Source organism: Erinaceus europaeus, chromosome 14 (assembly GCF_950295315.1).
Source record: "Erinaceus europaeus chromosome 14, mEriEur2.1, whole genome shotgun sequence".
Taxonomy (NCBI): Eukaryota; Metazoa; Chordata; class Mammalia; order Eulipotyphla; family Erinaceidae; genus Erinaceus; species Erinaceus europaeus.
In genome coordinates this window covers 92,941,867-92,969,317 of record NC_080175.1, presented here as the reverse complement: position 1 = coordinate 92,969,317, position 27,451 = coordinate 92,941,867, and the positions used below count along the sequence as shown (strand labels likewise).

At 36.7% G+C, this 27,451-nt stretch overlaps 1 protein-coding gene across 8 annotated transcripts in view; it reads right to left on the bottom strand.

The window, feature by feature from the left end:
• ROBO1 (roundabout guidance receptor 1) overlaps positions 1 to 27,451 on the bottom strand; it is a 1,122,893-nt gene that overhangs the window by 75,727 nt on the left and 1,019,715 nt on the right. For 6 of the 8 annotated variants that reach the window (XM_060172122.1, XM_060172117.1, XM_060172118.1 and 3 more), the window contains 7 exons: positions 20,791 to 20,799; positions 16,404 to 16,528; positions 12,497 to 12,668; positions 6,985 to 7,190; positions 4,889 to 4,970; positions 4,162 to 4,330; positions 3,913 to 4,079 (listed from right to left, as the gene is read on the bottom strand). In XM_060172122.1, coding sequence (XP_060028105.1) covers positions 3,913 to 4,079; positions 4,162 to 4,330; positions 4,889 to 4,970; positions 6,985 to 7,190; positions 12,497 to 12,668; positions 16,404 to 16,528; positions 20,791 to 20,799 — 930 coding nt within the window. The remainder of the gene's footprint in view (positions 1 to 3,912; positions 4,080 to 4,161; positions 4,331 to 4,888; positions 4,971 to 6,984; positions 7,191 to 12,496; positions 12,669 to 16,403; positions 16,529 to 20,790; positions 20,800 to 27,451) is intronic. The other 2 variants (XM_007531527.3, XM_060172120.1) reach the window with 1 other exon arrangement.

Sequence of the window (27,451 nt, the reverse complement as noted above, 5' to 3'; positions counted from 1 at the left end):
TCACCAAGTGATTAAATTCCCAAAGTTAATGGAATCATTGTGAAATCCTGGGGAAGCTGATGCTTTTTGGGCCTCACTTTAATGGTGAGGAAACTGAAGATCAGGACTAGCAAACTTGTTTGGGCCACACAACTAGCAGGGTGAGGAGCAGAGTTTGGGGGCCGGGTGGTGGCACACCTGGCTGAGCGCACATGTTACAGTGCACAAGGACCCAGGTTCAAGTTCCAGGTCGCCACCTGCAAGAGGAAAGCTTTACAAGTGATGAAGCAGGTATACAGGTATTTCTCTGTCTCTCTCCCTCTCTATCTCCCCCTTTCCTCTTATGTTCTGGCTCTCTCTCTCCAGTAAATAAAGATAATAAATATTTTTTCTTAAAAAAAAAAAAAAGAAAAAAAGAAGCAGAGTTTGAAATTACCTGATTTCAGGGTCAGGGCAGTGGTTCTGCAGTAGGGACTATCCTTAATTAAGCCTAATACCCCGGGTTAGAACCCTGGCACCCCAGAGGAAGAGCAAAAGTCAACTCAATGGCTAGTGTGCTTTGCGTTTTCTCCCTCACCTCTCATTTCCTCCATCTCTCTCTGTCAGGAATTATGGATTAGCTAGTCATGTACAAAGGAAAGCAAGCTGATTAAAATGGAAAAGATGTTAATTTTCAGGTGAAATGTATCTCTTGCAAATGAGAGCCTCTATTATCAAATCGTTCATATGAAGCTATGAAAGAAGAGTGCTAGTCATTCAGAGACTTTCACTTAGTGTCAGCTCAGTCGAGACCAGTGTGCTAGGGATAGTTGGTAACAACAAAGACATTTTCTTTGTACTTTAAAAAGCTTACTGGATATTTAAAACAAAACAAAAAAAAAAGCCTTACTTACGACAGACTCTAAGAACCTTAGAACTCCTGGTAAGGTGACTCATAATAGCAAATATAGGCATTTGGGTGTGTTAGATCCACACAGCAAGGAACAGATGTGGGCATGTCCACAACTCAGTTTGCTTACTTTGTGAATTCTGAAACAAAGGAACAGGAAAAAAAAAAAATCCTCCCAGAAAGGCTGTCTATATTCTCACGGAGAAGCAAAAAAGGATCCTTGGCTCACAGACCCTCTCTCAAATAAGGAAAAGTATACTTCCTATTTTTCAGTCATTTTATATATACCTTGAACCTATCATAGAACTCAGTTAACAATTTTTCCTTTGGAAAGAATATATTTGAAATAGAGACATTATGACTTCTTTAAAATTTGAGAAAATATTTTTTTTATATTTCTAATTACTACTAACTAGTTGTATCTTTCTTTACTGATATAAAGACAAAGATAGTTCAACTTTGATAATAATGCTTTCTAAAAAAAAATAGCAAGTGCTAATTCATATTCACTGTCTCCGTCTTTCTCCTCCCTCTATCCCTTCCTTCCTTGCAAAGCAACACACCATCCAAGTGAGCTATTTTGTCAGCCCTATTGATTCTATTTTCTTTTTGTCACTACTGGGGATTCGCCACTTCTGGCTGACTTTTTTTCAAATAGAAAGTGAGAGACAAAAGGGGAGAGACAGAGATAGTAATATCACATAAGACGAGCTCTCAAATGGATGGGGTTTACAGTCAACAATATTAATACACCTCACCCATATTCGGGAGCTACTCTCTTCCCTGATCCAGATTTATTTATTTTTTTAAATATTTATTTATTTTCCCTTTTGTTGCCCTTGTTTTTTTTACTGCTGTTGTAGTTATTATTGTTGTTATTAATGTCGTCATTGTTAGATAGGACAGAGAGAAATGGAGAGAGGAGGGGAACAGAGAGATGGGGAGAGAAAGATAGACACCTGCAGACCTGCTACACTGCCTGTGAAGCAACTCCCCTGCAGGTGGGGAGCTGGGGGCTCGAACCCAGATCCTAACGCCTGTCCTTGTGCTTTGCACCATGTGCACTTAACCCCCGACTCCCCTTGATCCAGCTTTCTGGTCCTTTTTTCCAGCCATGACATCATCTCCCCAGACAATAACTTGGATCCACCTGCATATCAGGTTTCAGGCTCAGGGGAAAAAAAAAGGGAAAAAAATTGTATAGCCACAGGCCCTTTGGAATTTAACTAAAATATGCCTACTAGCTGTCTACACAATGGAGAAACCCCCCCCCCCCCAAACTCTTCATTTGCACTATTCCAGCCTTTAGGTTCATGATTGGTCAACAATTTGTTTGGCTCTATATATTAACTCTTTTCAGCCACCACGTTCCAGATGCTAGCATGATACCAACCAGACTTCCCTGGACAGACAACCCCACCAATGTGTCCTGGAGCTCCCATTCCTACTAGGAATGGGAAAGAGAGAGAGAGGCTGTGAGTATGGATCGACCTGCCAACATCCATGTTCAACAGGGAAGCAATTACAGAAGCCAGACCTTCCACCTTCTGCATCCCATAATGACCCTGGGTCCATACTCCCAGAGGTATAAAGAATAGGAAAGCTATCAAGGAAGGTGATGGGATACGGAGTTCTGGAGGTGGGAGTTATGTGGAGTGGAGTTGTACCCCTCTTATCCTATAGTTTTGTCAGTGTTTCCTTTTTATAAATAAAACGAAGGAAAAAAAAAGGAAAGAAAGATGTTATCACCAAAAAAAAAAAAATTCTCTCTAGGGCATTAGTGGCTGGGCACAAACCCAGGACCCATGCATGACAAAGCAAGTGAGTGAGTTGCCTTGCCTATTTCATTGCTTATGGAAGCTTATTCCCATTGAGGAAGAAAATAACTTAGGCAATAGTGTTACTGGAAGATAACAATTTACAGTTAAAATAAAATGATTTTGATTCACAAAAGACAACCAAATGAGTATACAAAATATGGTCCAAATGAACAACATTTTCAATTTATATATTATACAAGCAGCTTTAATATATTCAGTTCTCATTTTTGATTTCTTTATTCTACCTTTGACACGAATATACACAATTTTGATTTAAAATTAGATATATCATGAATCACATATAAATAGTGAAAGACACCTCAAACAATCTACACACCTAAAGCATCTTTCCTGGGCTATTTTTCAGGAGGTTGAATGGATGTAAGGATTAACATCAAGTTCAAGTTTACCTTCCAAATATCTCCTGCATCTTCATGATTACTAAAGAACATTCAAGCTGAATTTTCCAAGCTCATCTTGAATACTATGTGCACTAATCACTACTTGAAGATTTACTCATATATTTTTTAAAGATTTTATTTATTTATGAGAAAGATAGGAGGAGAGAGAAAGAACCAGACATCACTCTGGCACATGTGCTGCTGGGGATCAAACTCAGGACCTCATGCTTGAGAGTCCAAAGCCTTACCACTGTGCCACCTCCCAGACCACCATATAATTTTTTTTTTTTGTAGTTATTATTGTTGTTGTTACTGATGTTGTTGGATAGGACAGAGAGAAATGGAGAGAGGAGGGAAGACAGAGAGGGGAAGAGAAAGATAGACACCTGCAGACCTGCTTCACCGCCTGTGAAGCGACTCCCCTGCAGGTGGGGAGCCAGGGGCTCGAACCGGGATCCTTATGCCAGTCCTTGCGCTTTGCGTCACGTGTGCTTAACCCACCATATAATTTTTTTAGATTTAGCTATAACGATGGTTTTATGCCCACATAGACTGTGTCTAAATGTTACCTAAATAGTCATAGAACATCTTCAGCTTAGCAGATTTGTAACCTTGTGAAATGAGAAACATTTCCCTTTGCAATGAATCTTATCATGTCTAGAAGTCTAGAAGACAATAAACTTTGCAGACACGTTTGTGCATTAAAACTTAAGTCAGCAGCGCGGATAACAGAGATAAGTAGCATGCAGTGAAGATATGTACTTGCAAAATTGTGACATCTAAGAATAACTTGGTCTCACAGGTGGAGTACATCAATATTTACCTTGTGTTTTCACTGGATCTGATATTTGGCTTGGGTCACTAATTCCATATGCATTAGCTGCCCTCACAAGGAAAAGGTAAATTGCATTCGGTTTCAGTCCTTTCGTGGCAAAAGTTTCCGTTTTCACGTTCTCTGCTACAGTCTGCCAGCTGCTGCCAGATGCATGGCTAGAGACAGGCACAGCAGTTAGAACGTACACACTTAATGGAAATCGGAAAAAAAAAAATGGAAACATCATCTGCACACTACCTGAAGGCTTCTATAATATAAGACGTGGGAGTTGCACCTGAATTCAGATTTGGTTGCCATGACAATGTTACTGTATTTCTGCTGACATCTGTAACTTCAGGTTTTGAGGGTGCACTAGGGATTAAATTTGGGTCCGTTGGTCTAGGTGGCTGTACTGGCACTCCAAATTCTAAGAAACAAAAGAAAAATCTTTCTGTATTTACTGCTAAACCCACAAGTGTGGAGAACATATCCATACACATACTCAGGACCTCAGAACGTCGACTTCAACTACTATGAAGAGTAAGTAAGAAAAAGAGCCAAACTGAATTTGAAGTTTAAAGATTTCCATTTATATTTTTAAGTTAATTTTTTTCTTTAAGTCTTTTATTTCAGTAGAGACAGAGAGAAATCAAGTGGGGGTGGGAAGAGAGACAGAGAGACACCTGCAGTCGTGCTTCACCACTTGTCCAGCTTTCCCCTGCAGGTGGGGGCCAGGGTCTTGAACCCAGATCCTGGTGCACTGTAGCATGTGTTCTCAACCAAGTGCATCACCACCTGGCCCCTCATTTTGTTTTCTTTTTGCTAGAGGCTGAGGTAGGGAGAAAAGGAGAGAGAGAAACTGCTCCATCCATCCCCACCAGGGGCCTGAATTCAGGTCCTTTATATAAAGTGTGCACTCTACTGGGTGGGCCACCACCGAGTGCACTGACGTTTTACCGTGTTGTGCCAACACCATTACATTTACCTTGGACTTCAATGTAAGCACTCCACGTTGCTTCACCACTGGGGGTTGATGCAATACAGGTGTACCGACCTGTATCACCAAGCTGGAAAGATAAGTGGAAAAAAAAGTATTTGGGATAGTCAAAAGCTTGTTTGCTTGGGAATGCAATTATATGTGAGCATATGGCCAATGAATAAGGACAATTTGCTAAACAGTTCTTTCTTTCTTTCTCTCTTTCTTTCTTTCTTTCTTTCTTTCTTTCTTTCTTTCTTTCTTTCTTTTGCAATCAGGGTTATCATGGTCTTGGTACCTGGAAGATAACTCCACTGCCTTGTTAGCCTTATTTGATTTTTAAAAAAACTTTTCTATTATCTTTATTTATTGGGTAGAGACAGCCAGAAATCAAGAGGGAAGGGAATGACAGAGAGACAGAGAGATGCCTGCAGCCCTTCATCACCACTAGCAAAGCATTCTCCCCTGCAAGTGGGGATGGGGGGGGGGGGGCCTTGAACCCAGGTCCTTGAGCGTTGTAACATGTGTGCCCAACCAGATGTGCCACCACTCATCCCCTATGTATTTAATTTTCAACAAGTAAGTCAGAGAGAAAATAAGAGAGAAGCGGAGACAGACATGGTAAGAGAGACACCTGAGCCAGGGCTTCAGTGCTTGTGGAGTTTCTTCCCACAGATGGGGACCTGGGGATTGAATTTGGGTCCACACACATGGGCAACACTGTGACTCGGCGCCCAGATGTTTTCTTTTAATTCTGTATATTTTTGCTGAGTATATATGGAAACATATAGGATGATTAGAAGGATATGTGGTTTTTCATACTGCATAATAAAATATATTTAGTTGAGCTATATGAAGTTATTTTCAGTTAGCAGGGACAACGGTTATTAAGAAATACTGTTTCACATTGAAATGGCTAATCTTTTACTAAGTTCTGTTTCCATACTACAAAAGTTTTATAAGGTTCATAAAGTCTGACCAATGATTATTCTTGCTAGTTCATATTTTATCTGTCATAACTATATAGATATAGGATAATGTTATTTGTCTGTAAGTAGCAGAAATAAAATGATTTCTTCCTGAAGTGTACACTCCTTTTCCGGTTTTATTTATATAACCCGTAACTTCTGGTAATTTAGTAACTATAAAGCCAAACCCCAGTCGGACTGAATGTATTCCCTCCTACTTAAAGATCAAGCCAGAAAAGACAGGTCCCATGTTTAAGCTAAAAATCAGCAGCAGTATAATGAGTTCATAAACCTCTCCTTCAGGTAATAACTCTATCTCCAAGATATGGTTAATAAAGCAACAGTGGCGTCATCTTGTTACGGAGATTGGAATAACAAAGTTCCAATAGATGTCACAAAGAAGTACAACATATTAACTTCTGTGGTACATAAAAGAACTGGTGTGTTGATCCCAAACTCGAGAAGCCACCCACGACAGGCAGTTAAAGCAACTGAGATGTATGTTTATTGCTGTCAAGGCTGTTCTTTCATATGCCTCACGAACTTGTCTGATCTTGACCTAAAAAGAAAAAGAAAAACCAAAACAAAACAACACAGTCCTGAAAGGACAGGTACGGGGATGTAAAGCTCTGGGAAGGTAAACCCTTAAATTGTTCCCACAACCATGTGGGCTTTTCATCATTCAACATTCTGATGTGAAATTGTGCTCACTGTGTACCTTGCTTGATAGCTTTTGTCTACACGTAGAGCGTTATCTAATCGTAAAATACGGAGACAAATATTCACAAATACCAAAAATGTTCAATGACACCGCGTATTACATAGTATCAGAAAATTTGAAAGGTGCTCTATATATCACAGCACTATCTGGACCTTGTTTGAACTCCCTAAGCCCTCGTCGACTTTCTTCCATAGTGTAAACAACAAACAAAACTTCTATTTACTTGCCATGGCTTAACATAGACAGTCATCTTAAATACAAACAGTGAAGTGTCCAGAATATAGCATCAAACTAAAAATAGGTTAACACCATTTACTTGGTACTTTGTTGATTCTCCGATTTGAGACTTCAGGGCACAAAGTAAAAAAAAAAAAAAAAAAAAAAAAAAGGATATCCAGTGTGTCTTTACAAGTTACCTTAGCATATCGAATCTGTAGCACGCCGCTCTCCAGCTGTTTGATTCGAGAATCTTGGGTTGAAACTAGGACTCCATCCTTTCTCCACAGAATCATGGGCACTGGACTGCCTGTGGCCACACAGCTGAGCGCTATAGTACCATCTACGGCAACAGTCTGATTCACAGGACCCTGTCGAATGACTGGGGGAGGTCGGTCTGCGATCACTGCCAGAAGAAACAACAGGAAATAGATTTCTGAGACTGGAAACAATTTTCTAATCAACCTAGCAACAGCAGTTGCTCTAGGCTTTGAAACTAATTAAACAAGTAATTAAAGTAGGAGACATGCATTATTCAGAATGCATTTGTATGATGCACTGATTCACAATATTAAAATGAGATGGAATATATCAATACTTTCAAATGACCAACTACTGACTTGAGCTTGCTGTATTGTCATGAGAACCATTTCAAAGACTAAATATTGATCTTTGATGGTACAGAAGATAAAGAGTGCTGAGAACAGATTGCTGGTACTTTTAGTCTTTAACACATGTAAAAACAAAATGACAAAAATACATGGGGAAAACAATTATTTTAAACTGAACAGTGTTCAGCTCTGGCATATGGAGGTGCAAGGGATTGAATCTGTGACCTCGTAACCTCAGACATGAATATCTTCTTGCATAATCACTATGCTATCAACCCAGCCCCACAAGAGGCATAGTTTAATAAATGAACCAGTCAACATGACAGCTCATTAATTTGTGTGTGTGTGTCCAGCATGAAAAAAAAAAGTGCTACCATATGATCGTTTGCTAATTTTAGATTTGAAATGGTGTTTCAGACTTCCTAGTCTACAAATTCCAACAACTGGCTTCTTCTTATGTTAAACTTCTTTAGATTCAAAGAATGCATGAAAAAAAAACTTTTTGGGGGGGTTGGGTGGTAGCGCAGCAGGTTAAGCGCACATGGTGTGAAGTGCAAGGACAGGATCCCAGTTCGAGCCCCCGGCTCCCCACCTGCAGGAGTTTCGCTTCACAAGAGGTGAAGCAGGTCTGCAGGTGTTTCTCTTTTTCTTCTCCTATCTGTCTCTCCTCCTCTCTCGATGTCTCTCTATCCTATCCATCAACAACAACATAACAATAACAACAACAAGGGCAACAACAAGAGCAACAAAATGGAAAAAAAAATGGCCTCCAGGAGCAGTGGATTTGTAGTGCAAGCACCTAGCCCCAGCAGTAACCCTGGAGGCAAAAGTAATTAATTAAAAAAATTAAGTAATGTTGTTGTCTGGGAGGTGGCACAATGGATAAGGCACTGAACTCTCAAACATGAAGTCCCAAGTTCAATCCCCGGCAGCACATGTACCAGAGTGATATCTGGTTCTTTCATTCTCTCCTCCTATCTTTCTCAGGAATAAATAAAATATTTTAACAAAAAAATTAAGTAATGTTTAAAATATTTGTTTTTAAGTCGTCTTTATTTATTTATTGGATAGAAATCGAGAAGCAAGGGGGAGACAGAGAGGAAGAGAGACACCTGCAGCACTGCTTCACCACTCGCAAAGCTTTCCCACTGCAGGTGGGGACCTGGGGCTTGAACCCGGGTCCTTTTCACATTTTAGCATGTGCACTCCACCAGGTACACATCCACCCAGCCCACTGAGTAAATATCTCTCAATCATAATGAACCCTGAGAAAGCGGGAAAACATTCCAATACACTGCTGGATGGCTAATCCAAAGACACAATTTGGCAGAGTAGACAGCATAATGGTTATGCAAAGAGATTCTCATGCCTGAGGCTCCAAAGACACAGCTTAGCTGACTGTCTAACTTGGAAAACATCATACTTCTATATTGAAGTTATAGGAATAAGAAAATACTTTGCTAAATCTATAGTTTTAAGAGTTTGATTGTACTATGGAAGGCAAGAATGGGTGACACTTTTGAAACATACAAATAAACTTATTCACAGGGTCAGGTGGTGGCGCACCTGGTTGGGCACTCATGTTGCAATGCGCAAGGGCACAGGTTTGAGACCTTGGTCCCCACTTGCAGGGGGAAAGCTTTGCAAGTGGTGAAGCAGAGTTCAGGTGTCTTTTTGTCTCTTTCCATCTCTGTCTCCCCTTTCCTCTCAATTTCTAACTGCATCTATCCAATCAATAAAGATAAAATTAAAAAAAAAAAACTTACTGACTTGTTCCGTGAAAAATCTAAAGCTTTTAAATCATTATTTTAGAGAAAAAGAGAAGACCACTGATGAAGAATGAGAATGAATCCTGCATTACAATGATGTTGTCATCTTTTTTTTAATATTTATTTATTTTCTCTCTTTGTTGCCCTTGTTATTTTTCATTGTTGTTGTAGTTGTTATTGATGTCATCATTCATCGTTGGACAGGACCGAGAGAAATGGAGAGAGGAGGGGAAGACAGAGAGGGGGAGAGAAAGACAGACACCTGCAGACCTGCTTCACTGCCTGTAAAGTGACTCCCCTGTAGGTGGGGAGCCAGGGGTTTGAACTGGGATCCTTATGCCAGTCCTTGCGCTTTGTACCGCCTGCGCTTAACCCGCTGCGCAACCGCACTACTCCCGATGATGTTGTCATCTTCTAACCTAGTCAATTTAGATAGAATCTATCACTGAGATTTTAAATCAATAAAACAAATTCAAACCATGTTTCCAAATGTTTCATTGATAAACCTTGAAATTCTTAAAGTCAGTTAAAAGTTTTAAAACACAAATAGCCAGATTCAAGGAATTGCCTTTTAGAATAACTAGATTTTGGATCCCTCAAGCTGAAAAATAAGATGTATCAAATTCAAAGTCTTATGCATCAAGGATTTTCAAAAGCCAGCATCACACTTCCATGTCTTCCTTATTTTTCATACAATAATTATTAGCTTTGTGCACTGAGTTTATGAAAAACAAAAAAAGCAAGAGAGCAAATTTAGTAACGATGTGCGTGTGTACTCTATTCTCTCAATTTCCTTACCCATTTTGTTACAACCTTGAAATTTGGGGGGCGGGCATATTAAAAGATCAGAGTTCAATGTTTGGCAGGAGTACTTCTAACACTCCACGCAGGCCCATTATCATCCCTTTGTTTAGAACTGCTTGCTTTTTTTCCTACAGTAACTGTTAAGGCTGGCTAAAATTAAGTAAGAGGCCACTCCTGATACTGATAACCTTTTTTTTTTTTTTTAAGAATGAAAGTGGGTGCCATGCAGTGGCATTACCAATGTCACTTGCAACCACACACCAAGAACTGGGGTTCAAGCTCCCAGCCCCAACCTGCGGGGGGGGGGGGGGGGGGAGGGGGGAGGAGGGGAACTTCACAATCAGTTAAGTGATTTTGTGTTTCTCTTTCTCCCTCTCAAACTAACCCCTCCTCTCTCAATTTCTCCTGCCCAGTCAAATAAAAGAAAGAATGATAATGAAAGTGTTCTTTTGCATTGGGCTTTTTTTTTTAACTTTTTTTTTTTTTTTTAACCTCAGCACTGTTCACTTTGGCTTATGGTGGTGCAGGGGATTGAACCTGGGACTTTGGAGCCTCAGGCATGAGAGTCTGTTTGCTATCTACCCTCTGCCTGCATTGGGCTTTTATGAGACTCTACCACCTATACCCTTTTGCTTAAAAGCATGAATACTTGTTTTCGGACACTGATTGAGTATTACAGTGCTGTAACTGGTCATAATTAAGTACAGCCATGTAGTTTATGTTTGGTTGCCTTCTTGTATTTAGAAACTATACAATATCTGGAGACTTATTTTTCACAGTCCTTTGATATGTGAATTTTATTTAGCGTTATCCACATCTCTCCATTTCATAAGCTGACTTAGTAATGTTGCATCTCTAGTCTCTAGCATTTATTTCTTCCAGACTTAAACTGAGTAGTTACCAAAATGTAAAGCAAGGAAAGAGAAAGGTTAATTATCAGCTTCAACATCTATCATGTGTTCTTGAGCAAGTTTCTCAAATTCTCTAGACCTCAGATTTTTTTTTCTTTTTCTTTTTCTTTTTCCAGTCTACAAAATGAGGGTAATTGCTTGTTTTTAATCAGCTTGGGGGACTGCTCTGAAGATTTAAATGAAACAGTGAAGATAAAATAGCATCGTTAATTGCAAAAAGCTATATGTATAGATAGAGAAATGAACTACTTTGGTGCTTTCATAGCTTAAGACGAAATGTTCAAATTGACTTCAAAAGAGAGAATGTAGCCCATGTCAATACAGATAAATATACGTATACAATAACTTACATGAAAAAGAATACAAAAGGACATATGAAAACGATATAAAATATTTTACACTCAAGTTAAAGTATGGAAAACACGCACTTAAACACCAGAGGGATACAAAGATTTATCTTTCATCATTCATTCGCAGACATATTACTACTCTAGGCTATACAATATTATAACCCAGGTTTTGGAATTAGGGAATTGAAACTCTGCTGGTTCAAGTGACTTGTGCAAATCAAATAACGAGTAAGTGGCTAATCTCTCTTTCTGACTGAACATATAATAGAGCAGAAAATACTGTATATCAGTGATGGCAAGTGATTTAAAATTGATCCATCACTTAGTAACCATTGGCTGTCCTTCTTGCATTTTCATAATAAAGAGAAAAAAACTGTTTTTAATTTTAAAAAGTGATATGAATTTCTATGTTCCTGAGTAAAATAGCATTTGTAGTAGGCTACAGCTACAGAGAAGTTGGCTACTACTCCGCCTTACTTTGTGCCTCATGTCTGACTCTGCGTTTGCTTTTGGTCTGTTTGCAAACACTATAGAAGGTCAAGAAGCTGAAATTGAATAGCATTCAGTAAGCGCTCGAACGACTAACCATCATCTTGCCCTGAAATGGTCATGTATAAATACTGATATTGTTGCACTGACAATTATAGCTTATCTAAGAAGAATGACTCTATAGTTGTACATTATTTAAACATTATAAATGAGCTCCGAAATAAAGAAAACAAAAAATACAATCCCACTACAGAAAGGACAATACTACATTAAATTGCCCCAGAGACTGCAAGTTTAAATAATACATTCATTGTTTTATATATATATATATATATATATATATATATATATATATATATATATATATATGTGTGTGTGTATATATATATACATATATATATGCTTTTTGATATATAAATTTCAAACCAACCTGTCTATAAATTCTTAGAAATAGTGAGTTGAGAAATTGTACCCATATGCCAATAAAATACTATAAACCATTAACCTCCCAAGAAAAATTCAATAAAAGAAAAATTAAATTTAAAAACATGAATGAAATAAAGGGAATAAAATCCTGTACTCTAGCATAGAATTAACTAGATAGTCAAAATAAGAGCATTTAGACTTAATCACTACATCAGTTTCCTATGAAAATTCTATCAACTTTGTATTAAAATTACAATACAAATATAAATATATATATTATTTTTCCTTTATGGGATTTCTTTTTAGACCCTAAGACTCCTTGGACTCTTCAAAATGAAATGTGTCACTTTACCATCAGTAACTTCCAAATAGGCTTTTGTGATGATGCTTCCAGCAACATTTAGAGTCTGGCAGATATAATAACCGACATCAGATCGCTGGACATTGGTAATGGTGAGGTCACCCGTCTGGGAGACTGAAAAGCGGCTAGATGACTGTGGTGGTTGATAGGAGAAAAGCAGATTCTAGAATCCAGAATTTCCAAGAAGAGGAAAAAAAAGTTAATATCTAGGTTCCAATATTTTGGCAAGCATATCTATGTGCATACACATATGTATGTACAGAACATTTACAGAGTTATTATATATATATATATATATATATATATATATATATATATATATATATCCCACACACGGAGGTCTAAATATTCTTTCATCACAATTATGTATATGCCCACATGGTTTGTTGATATAACTATAAATACAATCATTTTATAATTGGAAATGAATTTCACATATTAATATGTGATTTCATGATGATCCTTTTCAAATAATGCTAAATATTAAGGAGGATTAGCTATCAAGAATTAAAGGTTGCTTACATGTAGCCAAAACATAGTAAAACGGTTTCCTAACACACATTATGGTCAGAGAAGGACCTAGTGGGGGCTGAAGTGTTATGTGGAAAACTGAGAAATGTTACACATGTACAAACTATTATATTTTACTGTGGACTGTAAACCATTAACCCCCCCCAATAAATAAATATAAAAAAGAGAAAAAAATGCTGTAGTTATAAACATATATAATTAATATATAATCAAAAATAAGTATATTCTGAAAAATTAATTTTGAGAGCATCACTTGACATTATAACAATACCCATTAGTTATCCATTATTAAACTTTAGTGATGTCTAACTTTCTTGTTTCTCCTGTTTAATTGTGAGCATATCTGTTATTATTTTGAATTTAATAGTTTTACTTTTGTAGGAAGTCAAGATATAATTAAGGTAAACTATGTTACTGTGTGATACAAACCTCTCTATGACTCAAAATGTCATGATTATTAAAGGAAGAAGATATTTTACCCTAAGTTGACACATAATACATAGTGATATCTTCTAATAAAATAAAGTTATTACTTCCTTTTAATTGGCTTACTGAGAACTATCTGATAGTTTCTCTCACATGTGGGATATATATATAGTTAAAATACATCAACTTATAAAGAAACAAATACTAGATAACCTGTCTTTAAGACTTTATGAGAACTATAGCGGTTAACATTGGAAGCACAGAACTTCTCTGGTGGGTGTAATGTGGAACTATGCCTCTGTTATCTTACAATCCTGTAAACTACTTTTTAGTCACAAGTAAAATCTTATAAAAAGAAAAATTAAATAAAAATAGAAGTTGTTTCCTTTTAACAGTGAATATAAAGTTAAGGCTTAAACACTATTCCACAGATGGTAGGTTGATAAGAATTTTGAAAATGAGTTGCAAATGAGTTGAAAAATGAGTTGCATCATTATGCCAGACTAAATCTATACTGACTTTGAAACCTGAGAAAGAGTAAATAAACTTATTAATAATTTACTTAAATACTAAATACATGATTTAAATAGCACTCTATGAAGAACTTCTAGTAGACTTATTATATATATATATATTTTTTTTTCATACATAATATATTACCAATTCTTCCTGTTCTACAAAATAAAATATTTTGCTCATTCTTATTTTTAATTTGCTGTTAGCAAATCCAGTGCTATGAAGCAAAATAGAATGTGTCAGGAAAGCTAGAGATACTATGATTCAAATGAAAGCCTATAATCAAATTAATATTCACTTCTTATAGTGAAGACAAAATTTAACTTCATTTTGTCTATAAAAATTAGTGAATCAGCCAGTAAGGTCCATTATGTTGTCTCTATCAGTGTAGGAGAGGCAATGTCATAAAATAATGCACCCAAGATTGAGTTAAGCAAAATAAATTAATGAATATATAAATAAGAAATTTTCAAGAAAATCTGTATTAGAAATGAATGAAAAGGTTAGGGGCTGGATGGTGGCACACCTGGTGGAGCACACATGTTACAAAGTGCAAGGACCTGGGTTCAAGCCCCAAATCCCACTTGCAGGGGGAAAAGCTTCAGGGGTGGTGAAGCAGTGCTGCAAGTCTCTTTTTTTCTGTTTGTTCCTCCCCCTTCCTTTCCTTTCCCCTCCTCTCTCAATATCTCTGTCTCTATCCAATAAATAAATGACTGAATAAATAAAATATAAAAAATAAATGAAGATCCTTTTAAAATATTTTTATTTATTTATTACTGGAGAGGGACAGAGAGAAATTGAGAGGGGTGGGGGAGATATAGAGAGGAAGAGAGACAGACAGCTGCAGCCCTGCTTCACCACTTGTCAAGCTTTCCCCCTGCAGGTGGGGACCAGGAGCTTGGGCCTGGGTCCTTGTGCACTAGATATAATGTGTGCGGTGAACCAAGTATCCCACTGCCTATCCCCCCAAATCTGTTTTTTTTTTCTTCCAAATATTGCAAACAAGTCAAAAGAATGGTTTCCCTTTATTGAAAATAGTAAGTATGAGGGGGAGGGACACCCTCATTTTGAAGGGTATTTCCAAGTTCTCTGTTATTTTCAAAATAAAATGGCTTCAAATTTCCTTTCCATTAAACCAAAGTTCAATAGTAAACTAAGAGTTCATAAGAACATTGAGCTCTTGTTTCATCATAGTCTTGTTTCAAAAATTTATAGAAAATTCTTTCTTTCTTCATCCTTCTTTTTAATCTAGGAAATATTGTTTACAAGAGTATTGTTGCCACAGAAACCTTCAGAGTAAGATTTTATGCCAACCTGTAAATCTATATGACACTTGTCAAAGAATCAAAACAGTCGAAACAATACTCAGTATGATAGTTATGTTAAAGGAGATTCCATATAGTTTGATGGATCTTTAATATATGCAATTTTTTTTGAAAGGTAAACATAAAGAAATAAAAGAGGTACTTCAGATTTCTGTTTACTTTTCTCAGAGCCTGGGCCCTGTCTTATGTGTCATTTCACTGTTACAGGCTGCTTTTTTTCATCCAGAAAGAAAAAGAGAGGCAAAGAAAGCAAGAGGACCACAATGCCAGGGTTCCTCTCTGGGACAACACCTCCCATGTGACAGATACCAGAACAATAACCTGGGCTGTATCCACGGCAAGGCAGATGTCTTACCTGGTGAGCTCTCTCTCTAGATCTCTCGCTGATCATCTCCGTTTTAAATACATGTAAATATCTTCTAACATATAATTATAGACATTTACAGAATAAAAACAAGTAGTTGAATTATGTAAAATAAGCTAAGGGGAGTCGGGTGGTAGCGCAGAGGGTTAAGTGCACATGGCAAGAAGCACAAGGACCAGAGTAAGGATCCCGGTTCGAGCCCCCGGCTCCCTACCTACAGGGAAAAGTCGCTTCACAATGGTGAAGCAGGTCTGTGGGTGTCTGTCTTCCCCCTTCTTTGTCTTCCCCACCTCTCTCCATTTCTCTCTGTCCTATCTAACAATGATGACATCAATAACAACAATAATAATAACTACAACAACAATAAAAAATACAAGGGCAACAAAAGGGAAAATAAATAAAAATAATAATAATAAGCTAAGGATTACTACTGTGAATGTTTTGGAAACAAAGGCAAAATCTATATGATAAAATTGTGAGTATACTATATTTGACCTTAGTATCAACATGAGACAAGGAAAATGAATCTGAGAATTAAAAAAAATAATAAAATAAACGGAATTTCTTGTTCTTTTTCATTGTTTGAAGTTTCTGGAGTACTAAGATGTTTCCAGTGCCTGAAAGTGACAAACATGATTAACCAATGAATTTTTTTTTCCCCTTTATAAATCTGACACCTTTTTTCTTTCTTTCTTTTTTTTTTTTAACTCACTGAAACGTTAAACCATAGTCCTACCTGACTCCCTTCTCGCCTCCAAAAAATAGCTGGCTGAGGATTTCCAGCTGCTTCACACTGGAAAGTTACAGTTCGTCCCAAGGCAACAACCTGGTCACGAGGTTTGACAACAAAGTGTGGAGGCTCTAAAAAAAAGGAGATAAAATAAATGGCACTGAATAGCAAGCATGTAGTTATTGCCTTAATCAACACAACTGGCTAAAATTCCATGTGATGCCTTTATTTTATTCAACTCATTATGTATTAGAGAACATAAACGCCAATTCTCATCCTCAATTCAAACCTAACTGAGTTGTTGAGTTGCTTATTGACAGAATAACATGAAATTGTCTTGTAAAGAGGTTCTTATCACCTGACCTTCTAAACTTAACCTCTATATTGAAAAAATCTTGACCCTTTAATTCAAAGTGTACCTGAAATTACATGAATAAATATTACTTTTGCTCATTCAGAACTATTGAAAGGTGAATAGATTTAATCATACACACAAGGACCTCCTGAAGTAGGCAGGTTCCCAAATCATTTTAACTCAAAAGCTTCTGAAATACTACCATGGAAATTAGAACTATGGAAAAGTCTCAGTCCAATTACATGAATAGAAGTGCATTTAAATCAAGAGTGTAGTTGAATGCCTTCTTCATTTCCATAGGCAAGGGTATGTTCAAACAGAATATATATGGAAATGAGGGCAAATTTGAAACATCTGCTCATCCTGACATTATAAATACTGCCAGCTTTGTCCAAACTGTTTGATTTATACAGACTTAAATGGCCACTTCACCCAGCAGTAAATAGAGTGTCAGAAAATTGTGTCAGTCACATTGAGAGCAATGGCAGTTGAAAACATTAAGTGTGATGATGGAGTCACTCCTGGAAAAAAAAAATGCTTTTTTGGGACTAGGCTTTGTGCACCTGTTTTTGGAAAATGTGCAATGGCTGTAACTCTTTTACATGTTTTCAATTAATTTCTTATCAGTTGTCTGAAACACCTAGTTACCTCTCTTGTCTCAGCTCAAATTGAAGGGAACATTTTCATTTGACAGATTTAGACATTTAATAGTTTATATAGGACAGGGGCTCTTTTGATATACTTCAGCCTTTTTTTTACTCCCCTTAACTTTATTGGTGATTAATGAGTGACCTTACAATTGTTATTACACTAATCCACTTTTTGAGATTGTTCTAGTATTTCTAATCTTTTCTTGAAAATTACTTTTATTTGTGAATAGTACTTACTATATAACTCCTTAAAATACATATGAATGTAAAATTATATTCAGATGAAGTTCACAAATGCTACCATTCCACTCAATATGAATTTTTTAATTTTTTTGGTTAATGAAATGAGGATCTAAAAAGGCTTTTTTTTTTTCCATTATAAGTATTTTCTGGTGAACTGTGTCTAAGATATATATATATATATGTTAGTAGATGCAAATATTTATGTACATGTGTATACATATGTACTGATATTATGCAGACATATATGTTCATTTAAATATAAAGTCTCCTTAAAAATATACATGTAGAGTTACTTACTGAAAATTACTGGTGGCAGAACTGAAGAAAGCAATTAAGTATCCTGACGTCTAGATTAGTGTTCTTTCCTCTATACTCCCCCTTTTTCTTTTTAATTGAGGTTTAGTAGAAATTATACATTTGACTAGATAATTATAGGAGAAGTAAAAAAAATCAGGTCAAATGCCTTCAAATGTCCTCTAACTTATTTGGAAGGAAATATGAAGTAAGGTGATACAGTTTAAGTTCAATTTGGTAATGGTGATGTTCTAGCTTATAATTTTTTGAAAACCCTGATTGTAATTGAGTGGCTTACTCATGGATTTAAGCGTGTACTGTGATTATGCTGGTATAATAATAGGCAAGTGCCTCATGGCTTGGAGACTTTCCTGCATACACATCTATACAGGAGCATGGCAGTCCTTAGTTAAAGGTTGGCACAACTGACAGAGAAATCAGACCAAGATATTGGAAGGACTGAAATCCAGAAGAGAGTTTGGCTTGCTTAAGAGGAAGAAAATTATATGATTAATGAAATGAATGGAAGAATATGACTTTCCAATATGTAGGGAATTTAAGTAGGAAAACATAAATGTTCAAACCACTTAGACAAGGGAAACTTCGGGTGGTCTTTTCTCTAAATCTCAGAAGTTCGTCTCATAATGTGTGCCAGAATGCATGCTTCCTTTATAAAATGCCAGCTCTCCTGAAACCTCAAAGACTTGTTGGGGAAGGAGGCACACAAACCCTGTTAACTACATTATCCTGAGGCAATGCTGCTGCCCAGGAAATTTGCCTGCAAATGAATCTAGTGAGTTTTGAAAGCATGTACTTGAACCAACATCAGAAGTAACATCAGCTACAAGATACATCTAAGAACTGTAACTTGGAGCACAATACAATCCAATAAAATAAAGTAAATCTGAGGGACTGGGTGGCGGCACACTGGGTTAAGCGCACATAGTACAAGCGCAAGGACCCGCACAAGGATCCGGGTTCGAGCCCCCGGGCTCCCCACCTGCAGGGAGTGAGGGTCACTTCACAAGTGGAGAAGCAGGTCTGCAGGTGTCTGGCTTTCTCTTTCCCTCTCTGTCTCCTTCTCCCTTCTCAGTTTCTCTCTGTCCTATCCAATAAAACGGGAAAAAATGGCCGCCAAGAGCAGCGGATTCATAGTGCCAGTACCGAGCCCCAGTGATTACCCTGTAGACAAAATAAAATAAAATAAAATAAAATAAAATAAAATAAAATAAAATAAAATAAGCCTTTCCTACATAAGTCTGAGATGTAGTTGGATCTCTAAGGAAAATTTATATTCATGAAATGTGCCTCCAATCAATCTGTCATAAGCTGTTTAGATCAAGGTTTCTTATATATTATCCATTTGGTGGGTATGATAAAATGTGGGACTATTTTCTGAAGGCACCTACACTTGCTACAGTGAAAATTATATCATCATGTTAGTAATGCCACAGTGATTCTTAAAATTTTCAGAAATTAAACAAAAAGAAAAAAGAGTCGTCCATAATTCAACACTAAGCCGAGTCACACTGCTTTAAAAGAAATCCTGCATATCGTTTAATCACCATTTAGTAATCTAATAATACATCTTACTCTAAATTATTTAATCTAGTCATTTTTTTAATACGTAGAACTTTTCTCTCCAAATCCTGAGAATTCGCATTTTTGCCAAACTGAAAATGGACTATCTTTTTAATTATCATTTTTGTATCAGTAATGTTAAACATTTATTGCAAATTCTGCCTTGTCGTGGACAGCCTATTCATGTGGGTATTACATTTCTAAACTAGATATTTTGTTTCTACGTTACTGGTTTGTTAAATTTTGTTTATCTATTTTTCATATATGTTGTAGAACTATTTTATGTAATTTCTATATTTTGTTAATAGGCTTTTTAATGTGCTGAGACTTTTTTTTTTACTTTTCAATAAAATTATATAACATAGATAATGTAATATGCAATACATAATAAATTACATTTATCTCGATTTCTATCCTGAATTTGTCTTTATATTTTATGTTTAAATATAATACACTTAGATTTTTGCAAATGTGATAGCATATAATTTATTCTTTCTACATTAGCATTAAAGGACAATTTTGTAGTACATGTGTTAGTATTTAAAAGAAAAGTTAGAAATCCTTTCAGGGTCAAGATTGTCCCAATAATTTGAGGTATATTATTTAATATACTCATGCAAAGTAGCCCCCAAATGATCCCCCTTAAAAAGGAACTATATTCTCTTCAACATACTAATCATGAAAATACTTAGAAATATAAGTTATTTACATAAAGAAAAACATTTACAAAGTAAACTTTGGATACATAATATAGTTTTTTCTTACACAAAATGAAATAAATATGAAACATAGAAGTGAAAAAGCAGTCCTAAGTGCAAAGTTATTCACCAGTAGGACTTCAAATTCCTGGCTCTAAACACACATCACAAAATCTTAGGTAACTAGACATGAGTTCCTGAACATTTTGAACTAAAAAGTAAATTGATTTCTTAACACCTATTTTTTGCCAGTTTGGCTTTCTAATATAGAGTAAATGAAAATACCTATCTATCAACTGTCACTTGCTTTATTATTCATTTAAGGAGAGGAAAGATCATACATCATTCAATAAGACATCAAGTCAACAATCCCATTACCTTTACTCTTTGTCACAATTACCCATACTTCCTGCAGACTTTATTCTGTGCAGTCTGTCTCTGAGGCCAATGACAAGTGAAATATGGAGGTTGATTGGTTGAAGGACATAGAAGGGTATGGATGGAAAGGGGAAGAGAAGTTCCAGTCACAGTGACACGGTGATTAGAAGGTGGCCAATAAAATGTCAACTTACCAGACTCAACTAAAACAAAACAAAAAAAGAAAACATGGAATAAATAAAAATAAAGAGACAGAAAGAGGAAACAGAAACGTAGCAAGATTTGACTTAACAATGAGCATTCTTTTAAAATAAAAATAAAGAGCACATTAATATCTGGGTACATGACTGGTCCTATCCGTGAATGAATGGATACTTGTTAACATTTAAATCTAGTAATGAATAATTGACAAGAAACAGAAACAAATCTTAAAAATGTCTATTATGATTAAATGGCAGAATGGATGATAACTATACAATTACAAGGCAATTTTCAGTGGCTACCTTTTGTAAACAGATGATAGGGTTAGATAGGTATACATGTAGTAGCTTTAGGACACCATAAATCTTAGCTGCTAACGCTGAGAAGCTATAACTCAAATCAAAACTTAATCAAATCTAAAATGCATTAAATCTTATTACTCCACTATCAAAAGGTTCATGCTGTCAGTGATACTGTATTAAATTCATGCTTCTCTTCCTTGAATAAGCAAATGAACCACTCAAAGACTGGATTAAAACATGGAAGATGACTATGGGTCAAAAGTAGCAAGCAAACAAACTTCAGGCAAACAGCCACACAATGAATAACAACATTATTAAGACATGGAACGTTTAAATTTCCTGTATTTAATTGAGATGATCCATTGTACAATATGAATAACTTGTGAAACTATAGAAAACTTTATAATCCTATGTAGATGGCATACGTAATTCAGAAATAGAATTTCAACATAGAAGTCACTGTGAGGGAAACAATGTGCCTTTATTTTTCATGCTATGGGGGGAAAATGTAGGGTTCAGAAAGCTCACTGCATAGGGGGTACCTGCCTTGCCATGTCACAGCATCAGAGGAGGCTCCAATGAGCCCCCACCCCCGACACCAACAAACCCTAAATTAAAAAGTTGCCCAGAAAGAGTAAACTTCTACATGTGCAAGGCCCAATCTCCACCAAAAGCAAAGAACTTACAAAGCATCATTTGTCATTCAATTGGCAAGAAAACAAAAAATAATGTATTGTTCCATAGTATGAACAGATCATGCTCTCTAGATTCGAAAACCTAGGATAGAAATGACTTAGTCACATTTCATAATCTTTCAAAGCAGAAATATTTATAAGCCACAAGAAAAATATCCAGGAAAACTATAGTAATAGAATTTTGCTTTAGAGAGAGATGTGGGGGAGGAGGAGGAAGGGGGAGAAGGAGAGTGAGAGAGAGAGAGAGAAAGAGAGAGAAAAGAGACAGTAGAGATACCACTGCTCCATCATCCATGGAGCTCTCTCTGCTGGTGCCTTTCATGTGCCTGGCCTCCAATCCAGGCCCTCACACACAGTCAAGCAAATGCTCTACTAGGAGACCTGCCACCCGCCCCACAGGTCATTCTTAACAGTTTGCCCCAGAAATACAATCTAATTCAAATGTTAATAATACAAAAATTGAATACCTAGCACTCAGGTAAGCTACTATGTCTGATTAGGAAAATAGCAACAATTTCAAATAGGTGAAGAAAATAAGAAAAAGATGTTGGTGCAAAGTGGATGCAATATAATACACAATATTGCAAAATGAAATTTGTACTCACATAAAATAAGCATGACAAGCAAAAATATGCATGCAAAAAAGGAAGACATAGGCAGGGATCTGACAGTGGTTGTTAGTCAAAAGGAAGGGGTTATTAAGAACTGGCATTTGGAAACTTAAGAAAGGACTGTTAGTCATAGAGACCTGTGGTATGTTAAATACAAAAGACCTTGAGTTCATCCCAGGCTGTCTTTTGTTTATTTTACCAGAGAAATTTTCAGCTCTGACTTACTATGGGTGTACCTGGAACTGAACCTAAAACCCTTGAACCTTGGGCACAAAATGTCTTCAAAATGTCTTGGGCACAAAATGTCATCCTCCTAGCTCTGCATGTTTTTAAAAATCTGGTGGAGAGGAAAGAAGTCAAGAGAGACCAGAACACGGGGACGGGGAGGTGGGGGTGGGAGAGGGAGAGAGCAGAACACTTCTCAGCTCTGGAGCTCTGGTTGAGTGTGATAATGGTGCTGGGGATTGAACCTGGGGCTTTATAAAGTCCCAGGCATGAGAGCCTGCATAACCATTATACTATCTCCCCTGCCCTATCCCTCTGTAATTCTATAATCTTGTAAACCACTATTAAATCACTAATAATTATAAATAAGATTTTTGAAGTTGAAGAATTATCTTTTAGGATAATCTAAGGAAAAAAAACCCCAACTTGATCTCATTACACTTACAGTTAAAACCAACCCTTATTTAATGAAGAAGGCTGGAGGAATGACTCCTAAATATTTTCTAGTCACATATTGTTATGTAATTTAAAATTGTTCAGGCATGACGAAAACAGCCAATATATTAGAAGTAAGATTACTAAGTGGTAGCTCATTTAAAATGTGAATAGTATTTTAAGAAGTTTTAGCAGTAATTAAGTCTCAGAGCAGAATCTTTCACTAAAATCTTATGTTTAAGAACACCAGGATAATGCATTTACATTTCATATCATAACAAACTAAACTGAAAATGTTCCAAAGACTACTAAGGATCCTAAAAGTTATCTAGGAACATCTTACATAGCTGATTCTAAAACAACATACATTGTTTTAGAATGATTTAAGCATTTAACAGCCGTATCTCTCAGGAAATATTGACTGACCTAAAGGAAAACCTGGTTTGCCAAGGTTTAACTCCCTTTTCATTTGTTCTAGTTTCTGTAAGCTTATAAGTGCTTTAATAGACTCCATGAAAACCCATACAGTTGGAGAGTACTTTCTGTACAATAAGCACTACCCATTATTGTCCAGTTAGGGATGTGCAGAGAGAATTGGCAAAAAGTTATCTGTATCATGTTCTTTATTCCCTAAAATTCACAGCTTGTGGATGGCTTCACTCCTATCTTTCTCATATTTCTTCTTGGTTTCTCTTTTCTCCTTTGTAGGCACCTAAGTACCCACTCTCTTTTCCTTCAAAGGAAGAAAAAGCTTGTCTGTTTCTATCACTAATAGACCAATAAAACCATAAAATGTTAGTTCTGGAAGTGACCTTAGAACTTATCAGTCTAACTCACTCTTTTTGCATGAGAAAACAGTGGACCTAAATTGCTAATTAACTTTCTCAAGGTCACAGATGACTAACCAAAGACTACCTGCCAGACCTTTTAACTAACTCCAAGTCTTTTACCATTTTTCCACACTGGTTAATCTTGGGGTAAATTATAGCCCACAATAGGACATAAAATATATATGATTTTATACTTAAAAAACAATCATCTGTTTAGCCTAAAATCACTACTTCCAAAATAATTTAGTTAACATATTAAAACCCCAGTCAAGGAATTGTTAATGATAATTAACATCTTTTAAGGATATTCAACTGTAGCTTTTAAAGGACATGCAATTGAAGAAAGCTGTTTTTCTCTGATGGTTTACTTACATTATTTTTCTTTTTTTATTGTTGTTGTAGTTATTATTGTTGTTGATGATGTCTTTGTTAAATAGGACAGAGAGAAATGGAGAGAGATGGGGAAGACAGTGAGGGCAAGAGAAAGATAGATACCTACAGACCTGCTTCACCACCTGAGAGGCGACTTCCCTACAGGTGGGGGGGCGGGGGCTCAAACCAGGATCTTTACTCTGGGCCTTGAGCTACGTGTGCTTAACCTGCTGTGCTATGGTCAGACTCCCTGATACATTAATCTTTAAAAAAATGCCATCTCCGCAGCCTTTTAAAAATACATATATCTTAAAAAACAAGTTTCACAAGGGAGTTGGGCAGTAGCGCAGCAGGTTAAGGGCACATGGCGCAAAGTGCCAAGGACTGGCATAAGGATCAGGTTCGAGCCCAGGCTCCCCACCTGCAGGGGAATCGCTTCACAGGCGGTGAAGCAGGTCTATAGGTGTCTGTCTTTCTCTCCCCGTCTCTGTCTTCTCCTCCTCTCTCCATTTCCCTCTGTCCTATTTAACAACAATAATAATAACTACAACAACAATAAAAAAGAAAAATATTATAAGTAAACTATCAGAGAAAAACAGCTTTCTTCAATGAACTATAAGTAGAATCAATATGGAGTTCTGTTAATTCATGAATATTAGTTTTCACTATTAGTAGCTACATTTACTTACTACATAAATTGGTATGTGCTTTTTTGAGCTTCAATTCACAAACCTGACAAACTACTTTTGTAAATACTACATTTACTTACATCCCATAAGAATAAAATTTAATCAGGAGAGCTGTAAGATGGGGAACATATTTCTATTAAAACAGAAGAAAACTCAAAATTTTAAGCTGTGCAATCACATTTTAATTAGAAAAAAAAAAAAAAACACTGTCACAGTTATGCCAGAGAAATTATTAGCATAGATACTCAAGAATGATAACACTTCTAACAATAAACAAGTTTTATGATATTTTAATACTAGATTTGACTTCATTGGAAGTGGCGGAGGGGATTCAGTGGAACAAAAGAGCCTGTCATTGAGGCTTTCACTTTTTCAGACATAAAAAGAGAGTGATTAAGTGGCACTTTTAGATTATCTTTAATGGATTTATAAAATACTCTGAACTTTTCCCCTGCAGTACAAATATCTCATGTTAGTCTAATGTCAGTGGTTCTGGAGACAACTGTGGTTACCACAACCGAAGGGTTTAGTACTGGCGTGTTTGACAGAGGTCAAGAAAACTGATGAACATTCTGCAATACACAAGACAGCTTTGCACACAAGAAAGGCTTTTCCAGCCCCGAATGCCAGTAGTGTTAGAAGAAACATTAGCTATTATCTCTTCAATGTGAAGTTGCCCAAAGAGTATCCCAAATTTTCTTCCTCTCAATGGCACAATAGTATTTTCTAGAATGGCTAACATAAGTGTAGCTTTCAGAAAGTGCATAGTCATTTTTTTCTTTCTTTTCTAAAAATGTCCCCACTTACTACAAAAAAAAAAAAAAAAAAAAAAAAAGTCAGTCAGATCTGCAAGTTCTTTGTCTACTGAAAAAAGTTCAAAGCTGGAAATATAACTACCCAGTAATGCATGGCAATGTGTATACCATCTAACATAGGACCATACTTTTGAGTACTTAAGTTCCCTAAGTCAACTTAGAATGACTATATTTAAGTGGCGGATTGCTTGGAAGGTCTAGTGTTAAGGTCCATTAAGGTGGAGGGAGATTCACGAGGGTGACTGTCTAGCCGGCCCGCCAAATCCAGGCAACAAAAACTAGCTAAGCAATTTACACTAGCAAACATATCACCAGTCCTGGGAGCACAGAATGCAAGTTTATTGCAACATCCCCTACAACTGGCAATAACATCTAGCAAGCTGTACATTTTTTCCCCTAAATTTTAACTTTACATTTGGAAATAATCATCCAAGGTAGCAGGAACCCTCCCCATTCTATTTAAACCCACATTTTATCCCAGTCCTGGAAACTCTGGGGTGTGGCTTATCTTCCTACATACTTCACCTGATGCACAGCATTTGATGCTGCATCTGCTGAGCTCAACCAAATCAGTGCAGCCAGTGCTACCTCGACAGCTTTCACTTCAGACTGTGTCTAGAGACACCAGGTGTGGAATGTCAGCCCTTCAGCTCCAGCACTCTGGTGAAACCCTTCCTAGCTCGAAGGACTCCTCAATTCCATATCGGGTGGTGCACTTCCTAACAAAGCCACAGAACCTAGATATAAACCAGGGCCCATGAGACAGAACATATATGCACATGTACCCATAAGTTAGGGGGAAATATACACCTTAAAGCAAAAGTGCACAATAATTTGCAGTGACCCAAAACAGCAAGCAAGTAGAAAGACCTTAAAAAAAAAAAAAAAAAGACATTATAAACAATACTTGCATACTGTTCCTATATTTGGGAGCTACTCTCTGCCCTGATCCAGCTTTCTAGTCCTGTTTCCAACTCTGACACCATCTCCCCATATAATACCTTTGGTCCACCTGCATGTTAGCTGTCTTATTCAGACAAAAACTAGTAAAGTCATGGACCCCCTGGAATATAACTAAAATAGACCCACTAGCTTTTTCCAAAATGGAGATACCAAAACTCATTGGCTATATTCTTGCCTTTAGGTTCCTGACTATCAGACAATTTGTTCTGCTTTATATCTTAATGCTTTTTCAGCCACCAAGTTGCAGATGCTACCATGATGCCAACCTGATTTCCTCAGAGGACCTCAGCAATGTACCCTGGACCCCAACCTCTCCTGAGCCCTGCCCAACTAGGGAAAGATAGAAACAGGATGGGAGTATGGATCAACCTGCCAATGCCCATGTTCAGCAGAGAAGCAATTGCAATTACAGAAGCCAGAGCGTCCACCTTCTGCATCCCATAATGATACTGGGTCCATGTTCCCAGAGGGATAAAGAATAGGAAAGTTTTCAAGGGAGGCGATGGGATGTGGAATTTTCAAGGTTTCAAATTTCAAAGTTTTCAAGGGAGGGGATGGCATGTGGGGATGGGTGGTGAGAATTGTGTGGAATTGTACCCCTCTTAATCTGTGGTCTTGTCGATATTTTTATTTTATACATAAATTAATTAAAATAAATAAATAAAGGTTACACAGATACAACTTGTTACAATGTATAGGATTAACATGTAATTTGGT